Consider the following 8,123-nt stretch of genomic DNA (forward strand, 5'->3'; position numbering starts at 1 on the left):
AAGGACAGAGTTGCATTGAAAGCATCTAGACTATACCCTCAATTTAAAAAAAAAAAGGTTTATATTCCTGTTCACTCATACTTATGCACTGCATCTATATATTGTGTTATCAGGGCAGATCTGCTCTCCCCAAAGATTAGAGCTTGATGGCTTCACACCTTATATATGGAATCTGAGCGCAATATCCTGACCACCCGTCCGTTTGGTTGGGTTGGTTGGGTTCTTTCATCCTAAACAGTTTCAGCTCTTCTTTCTTTCAGCGAATAAGCTGAGTTTGTTTGAAAATAATCCACACGGGAAAAGCAGAGCCCCCCAGCCCTTCCTGCCTGTCAGAGGGAGCCTCCCTCCCCTCATGCCCCTTCCCGCACGTGCGGAGCGTGTTTGCCTGCACGGCTACCCCCGGGCCAGGCAGCAGCGTCACCTCCAGCTCATTAAGCACCCAACCTGCACTTACCTGTGGCAACCAAGCCCGAAGCATTGCCCAAACGCTTTTGGAGTGACAACTCCACTAAGCAGGAAGCAGCTCATTTCCAGTTTATTACTTTGTTTACTGGCTACAGCATTCCGCCATGGAAAAGTTTAAGTGCTTTGTGACATTTCACTGAGAAGAAACTATAAAATTAAAGTGTCTGTATCACAGTGCAATATAGGACACTAAAACAACACTCATTCTTTTTCAATATATATTTTCAGTTCCTAATCTGCATACTCTGTAGCACATTATTTTTGCTAAAAAGTTTTCCACAAAATCTTCCACGATTAATAAAGGGCATAAAACTAACTCTTGTTTTTAAAAACACGGGCCTTATCCAGATCTCCTAACTTAACAACCAGCTCCTCGACTGAACACACTGGTTCAACTCATTTTCCCCCAGTCCCATGCCTCCTCATCCCTCCTCCTAAGAATCTGAAGAAAAGCATTCCTTCAGCTGTTCATCTCCATTAATCTTTCCTCCATCTTTACCTACAGATATATCCTTGAATCCTTCAGCTATGTTTCCAACAGGAGGTAGCAGATAGACTTTTGCTGAAACAAGAGTTAGCTCTTTCCATACCAAATCACCAAGTAATGTGGAAGAAAGTCCCTTAATCCAGTTACTACAAACAGACCCAGAGGCACATTTCAGAGTTTGACTTGCAAAGAAGGACGGAGAAGAGAAAAAGCAATCTTCAGACTGATTGTTCCTCTCTTGTAGACAGAAAGCCATTTCTGTAAATTAGGATAATCTCAGGGAGGGAATTAATGCTTCAGAAAGTAAGAGACGACTGCTTTTTGCCTAATTTGTAAGTGAAAATAAAATAGTCTCTATACAGAGGACACGCAATAAGGAGTAAACAAAGCAAGGTAATAAAAAAGTAAGAAAAGACTAGAATACAGTGATAAAAACCAGCCAGAATGCATTTAGAGACAAACAAGCCTGTCTTCCTCCTTTAACTGATCATTCATGCAGTGAGGGGGAGGGAGAAGGAAGGAGCAGTAACTTCGAGCTATTTAGACTATAGTAAGACTTTTGATGTCTTGTAACATTCCCACAGTAAAATATGACTATACTGTAGATTCATCTAAACCACATGATTTTTTCCAGTTGTGCACCAAGTGTACTCTCAGAGTACATAACAAGCCTTCTGAGTTTGGCAGCAAGCTATCACCCTGACATTATGCAATGTTTTCATTAACTCTGATGGTGAAACAGTGTGTTTATACAGTTTATGAACAAAGCCGAGCTGGAAGAGTTTGCAAGCCCTCTGCTGCGAAGTCTAGTTCTGTCTTCCAAACTCAATAAACTGGTGAAGCGATCAGAAGTCATTAGAACGAAGTTCAATAGAAGCAAGAGCAAAGCTCTGCACTTGAGAAAGGAAACAGCAGTCCAAATATGCAGTGCGAAGCAGCTGACTAGGCAGCTGTACTGCAGAAACTAAATCGTGGTGATATCATGGATCAAAGCCAGGTAACCTGATATGTTGTTACTGCAGAAAGACAAAAAAACACCCCCAAAACGCAAACATCACTCCAAAAACACTGTATGTAAGAAAGGGAGATAAATCACTCTTCTCCCTGGCACTGGTGAAGCCTCAGCTGAAGTAACATGACCGCTGTATTTTAAGATGCTTCAATACTTTGCTTTAAGAATGGCAGCGCAGGAAAGGTAAAACCAAGCAGCAACCATCAGCATTTTAGTTCCTGCACTCTCTAGACACAGTACAGAGGTAGTTACAGGAATGTGCTCATGACTGTCCATCCACACTCACACCCCACCTGATGGGTAAGTCCTGAGTGATGCTCATGAGATACATCCTGGGAATGCCCCGTGCCTTAGAATGCCAAAGGAATAAGTCCTCATTTTGACCTGCACTTTCAAACCCCTCTTCCTGCTCTTCCTCACCTGCAAAACTGCTCTACAGGTCTGCTATGCAGAACTCCACGTTGCATCTCCTCCATATTGCTCTCACATATTACATGTTTATAACTGCAATTTTCAAACTTTCCTTACTATAAAGGCAGGTAAGTACCTTAGGGCCAAATTCCCATGTTTTCTTCAGTTCTTCTCCTCCCTCTCACCTCCTTAAATTTAAACATTCTATAGCACTTCCTACTGATAAAAGTGGTACACATTTAGATCTCCTCTTTCTTCTCTTGAACCATCCATCTTTGCTGGGGATAATAAGAATCTTATTGGTAGGATGACAAAGACTAAACCATACCTCTCCCAACATGCCTGGGCATCACAACCTGAAGTGTAGTGCTGAGTTCAATTCTAACAACACGAGCTGCATCCCTCTGCTCTGAATTGATTCTGATATAATTATTTATAAGAATGACAAACCCCAAAACATCATAAGTCTTTTTAAGTCTGTTTCTTTATGCTTCGCTTGGTCTGTGAATTTACACTCTTCTGGGGATTTTGAGGATCTATAGAGAAGTGACAAACTGAGCGCTCTGCTTCTCCTCTGTCCTTTGGTGTTAATTTGCGACGATTGGAAGCAGGTGACTGCACACTTGACTGCTTGTATCCTGTGGTACAGCTGCTATGCAGAAATCAGCACATGTAAACATTTCCATGATTCGTGCCTCCTAAGAGCCTCTGTGGGCCGCATGTGGCATTTAGGCAGCACTTTCACAACCCCCTTTGTGCATGGTATTGCTCTATTACATTAGCCCACAGTTAAGCTAAAAGGATCTACTGAAATGGTCGGAGACACCCTCCAATGTTTGGCAAAACCCATGATTTATTTCAAGATTTTTGATAATTATCTTAAAAGGATTTCAAGACATTGCTTCTGAAGGATTTTACCTAGCTTGTGGTAAACATGTTAGAATGGATAAAAATCATAATTTATTAACTGCCAGCTGGGGGGGAGGAGGGGAAACCACAAAAAAAAATACCCCAGCAAACTAATAACTTGCTTTCTGTACAAATTTGGTTCCCTGTACACCAGACTGATTAAAAAAAGGCATCTGATCACTTATCATACACCAGCTAAAAATGTCTCCAATGTTCTAACTTCTTCTGCCTGAAAGGTAAGGACAGGAATAGACAAAGGTCATATAGATGTTCTGAACTGCTAGAGCAGATAGATTTAAAGCTACAAAACTTGGGTTTCTACCTGGCTATTTTGAAATTTAATTTAATCTTGTCAGTAAACACTTAAAATTTTAGGGTCTGGTATTAAAATCTAAAGAGGTTCTAAAAACAATTATCCTTGCTGCAATCAATCGTGAAGGTTTAAGCAGTTGAGAAACAAGGAGGAAAGCAATGAGAAAAGTCTATTTCAAATCCTTAGTCTTTAAATCCCATTAATTTATGATCGTTTCTGTACTATCTGTGCTATCATCACACCATGTAATCCTCGCACCATATACTGACAAGAAATCCACCTAAGAGTGGTCATTTATGTGGTGTCGTTATTAGCAAACATGTCATTAACAAACCTAATTAATGTGTGTATGTCATGTGTTAGCATTTCATACACAGATATCTGAGCTATAGTGAAGTGTTTCTCAAAACACCAAAGTGAATCTAACATAAATAGAATGTGTTTCTAAACTGAAAGACACTACATAAATAGAATCGTCAAAACTTTAAGAAAGACAGATTACTGTTTTTAATTAACACTACGATGAGCACTCATCAGATTTGCTTAAAAAAACAGTCTTGCTCTAAGAGGAATCAATAATCACTGTTCCTGTGCATCAAAATAGAAGTCATGACATATTTCCAACTCCAGGGGCATCAGCAGCTGTTGCTATACAGCAAAAGAGCTCAAGTGTTATAAACATATACGTAGACTGCCGACTTTATTTTTCTGTAAAACCAGATGTCAGTAATCCAGATGAGATGTAACCAAATGATCGTGAAAAATGTATATTTCAGCATGCTTGTTATGCGATATCTCCATTAAAACGGGAGGGGGGGGGGAAGCATGTCAGTTTATAAAACAAGACAGATGTAAGTTATGGTTATTTTCAGGGTGGTTTTCAGCTATATTTGGACATTTCTGTACATCTGTTGGCATTGTCTGTGGATGCCCGATTTGCCTTTGACCGACTCTCGGCTCAGCACTGCAGGTCTGTGCTAACGAGCCGGCTGTGTCTGACACACAAACTGCAGCATTCCCACAGCTAAAGCAGTTCGCTACGGCGCTTGTCTCCCTTCCAATCAGCCAAGACAATGGAAAACCGAAGGGCAGCCAGGACATGGGGCTGTAACCCCCTTCGCGGGGCACCTTCCGCATCCCACTCCCACTGGCATTTCCCGAGTTGAGCCCTAGTACCTGGATCTTTCCCAGCCCTCAAAACGACAGGAGAGGGGGATAAGGAAATAGAGCGATAACACCGAAACAAAACACTGGGCTACTTCTAATCCTAGATATAAAAACAAGCAAACAAAAAGAAATATACCGATCAGCCGTTTACCTCGTTCCGGCTTCATCTTCCCTGCTGCCTCGGCGAGGTCTGGCAGGGCCGGGGTGCTGTGTCCCCGCGGGGCCGGGCTGTGGCTGCCCGGGCCGGCGGTGTGAATTATGCTCGGGGAGCGGGGACAGCGGGCGGGAGGCGGCCCCGCCACGGCAGCTGGGCCCGCCCGGCCGGGGGAGGCTGCGCGCCGGCGGCCTCTGCCCGCGCCCGGCCAGAGTGTCCTTCCGTGACACGGCGCCGCGCGGGGCTATTTATAACCTGCCGGGGAAAAAAATCCCACAACAACAGACCTCGGCTCACCCCCGGCCGCGCCGGCTCTGAGTCACCACGGCCCTGGGCGACGACAGCCCCTGCCGGAGTCCCCTCCCTCCCCGCCCCGAGGAAGGCAGCGAGCGGCCCCCCGCCCGCCCCGTCGGGGCCGCGGCCCCCGCCCCGTCACGGGCCGTGGGCTGGCGGCGGGGGGCGGCGCGGTTCCTCCATCCCCGGCCCCGCCGCTGCCGCCCGGGCTGCCGGGCCGTGCCCCCGCGCTGCGCCCCGGTCAGATAGCCCGCCCCGCGCCGCTCTCCATGGCTCTGCCCCCGGCCCTGCCTCCTCCTCCTCCTCCTCCTCCTCGCTGACTAACTCCCCTCCTTTCCGCCAGGCACTCTCCGCCTCCCGCCGCGCGGGGCACACACATCACAGCCCGGCGGCGGGCAAAGCACGGCAGGGTCGAGCAGGGCAGCTCGGCCAGGGACACCCGACCCGCCGGGCTGCCGACAGGGGGTAACGAGGCCCCCGCCCGCCAGGACCGCAGGCCCCTCTCCGCGCCCGCTCCGCCCCGCGCCGCGCTCATCCCGCCCCGGGGCGGGCCCGCTCGGCCCCCGCCCGCCACACGTGCCCACGGCGGCCAATGCCCCGCGCCCGCCGGGCAGCGCCGTTGTCACGGCAACGGAGCACGGCCCGGTCCGGCCCGGGAGCGCCCCGTGCCCTGCGCTCCAAAGGTGCTACTGGGTCTGTTGGTTCGCCCAAACGGCCTCCTGCCGTCCCTCCTAACTCCCCACCACCACTGTCAAGTGGTCGCGCCCCGTGGAGGGGAGCGGCCCTTCACTCACTCCCCCAGCTGCTCACCCGCACCTCTCCCGCACCGCCGTCAGCCGCTGCCCGGCTCCCCCTCTCCGCTCCGCACAGCTACACCGTGTGTCCTGCCACGCTGGCCCTCCGTCTGCCCGCGGGAGCCCTCACCCATGGCCGCAGGGGTTTATATGCGCGGTTATATCGGCGATTCTAGGTGTGAAGTGCCCGACCCGCGGGAGGCCGATGCTCTGCCCGCCCACACCCGCGGCTGGACCGGGGAGAAGGGCTGTGAACGTCCCTGGCCCCGGGGCAGCCCCTGCCCGCCCTGCCCGGCAGCGCCGTGCTCGGCGCTCACTTCACGCTGATAACTATATTGTGCGGAGGAACAATGGAGTCAGCTGGGCTGCGGTTACACAACCGCCTTAATCCGGCAGAAATTCAGGTTTCCCCGAAACGTCAGGCCTGCGCGGCTGCCCGGCAAAGCAGGGCAGGGCCGGGACTGCCGGGTGCGGATCTCCCCCATCGTCAGTGCCCCGCGCCCCTCCACCGCAGCAGGAGCACTGCTGATGCACCACGAGCCAGCTGCCGTGGTGATGGGGATCCCTGTTTCACCAAGGGCCCAGATGTAGGCCGGCTAACGTGGCCTCTAGACAGCAGAAGGAACTGCCGGAGACGGGAAGTTGTACTGCCAAAGAGCTGCACTGTTCACGGCTCACCTGGAGACTGTGGCACGGCCAGCAATGTTACTCGAATTTGGACTCAGTCAGAAAGACAGATGATCTAGGCTTCTCGTCCTTATATGTGATCCCCTAGCTGGGACGCAGACACTGCCACAACTCCAGTCGTTACACTGGCAATTCCCTCCACTGTGATTGTTGTTTACAAACGTCCCCATCTTACAGCCTTGAGCCCTACAGGAGGCACTCGCTCCCTACAACAAGGTAATTTATAAATACATATATCTTCTGCCCCCTGTACGTGGGCTAATCAACTCCCCATACTTTCTGGTGTGCCAGGATCCCTGCAGATGTGGGTACATGTAGGCTCTGTGTAGCCACTCTCTTTCTCACAGCTAGCTGAGCGGCCACTGAAGGTACTGCAAAGATTGTAAAATTCCAGAACAACTCAATTCTACTCTGTTCAGCTTGTATGAACTGCACCTATTTCCCTGTCTCATTTATCAGCTGTATATCATTACACTGGGAGGGTGTTTCACAGAATAAACTGTGCAGTAAACACCTCTCAGTTCAGTCATAGGCAGGTAGGAGGGTATCACACGCGGTGCTTTGATTTTACACCCATCAGTACATGAGTGTCACTTCTGTTGCTGTGTGACTGCTGTAAACGTGTTTGGTAATTACAGATCTCAGAGCTCTCTGCCGGATGCAATGTAATTGCAAATGTGGCAATCCAGAATTATAAAAGGAAGAATTTGACTGAGCAATAAATACTGTGGGTGCATGTATATGGAGTTCAGCATAACTACAGTGGGCATGATTCAGCCAGCTGTCAGATCCTCCTAGTCATCCTAATGAAAAGTCACATCCTTTAGGACACTAATTGTTGCTGTAAGACACTGCAAATTAGTTTGTACCTTGTTCTAATATTGGTTTTACAGCCAAAACCAAATCTGCCTTTCTACTATTTAACTTACGATTGTAGCTATTTAGCTGTTATGCTTCACGTAGTATTTTTCAATAGTTTTAGAAGTTTTAATCTCACTTTGGCACTTTTTTAAAAACAGCTCACCAGACAAAAATAGACACAACTTCCAAGAAAATGCTCTCTCAAAATGCTTTTTCTGTAGTGTTTTCTTAATTAATGAGCCAACTAACTTCCTGTTACCATATTGTTTTTTAGAGTTTAGGCCACTGTGAAATTAGATGCCAACTAGTTATTATTTAAAATGTTCTAGGGGATATAAAAGAGAAAGCCAGGCCTGACATGCAGTCCTACTCTACTGACCATGTAGGAGACTTCAGGTTCAGCTTCCCTCCTTGAGTTGGAGCGTTCCTGGAACCAGAGAGCCGTGGGTGTGTCTGCAATGTGTCTTTCAGGTCCTGCTTCACTTCAGATGAAGAATGTTTCTCTTTTGACCACATAGACATGTAACCGATCTGAAAAAAAAAACAATATAAAGTTTAAAATTAACAAA

The 8,123-nt window shown here is 48.1% G+C and overlaps 1 protein-coding gene across 1 annotated transcript in view; it reads right to left on the minus strand.

Annotated features, from left to right (window-relative positions):
* FAM214A (family with sequence similarity 214 member A) overlaps positions 1–5,246 on the minus strand; it is a 48,509-nt gene extending 43,263 nt beyond the window's left edge. The window contains exon 1 of the mRNA XM_027883028.1: positions 4,916–5,246. Within this exon, the coding sequence (XP_027738829.1) occupies positions 4,916–4,931 (16 nt within the window). The 5' untranslated portion in view covers positions 4,932–5,246. The remainder of the gene's footprint in view (positions 1–4,915) is intronic.
* Positions 5,247–8,123: the final 2,877 nt, after the last annotated feature.

Source organism: Empidonax traillii, unplaced genomic scaffold (genome assembly GCF_003031625.1).
Source record: "Empidonax traillii isolate 1590-97213 ecotype Southwest subspecies unplaced genomic scaffold, ASM303162v1 scaffold117:size1203958, whole genome shotgun sequence".
NCBI lineage: Eukaryota > Metazoa > Chordata > Aves > Passeriformes > Tyrannidae > Empidonax > Empidonax traillii.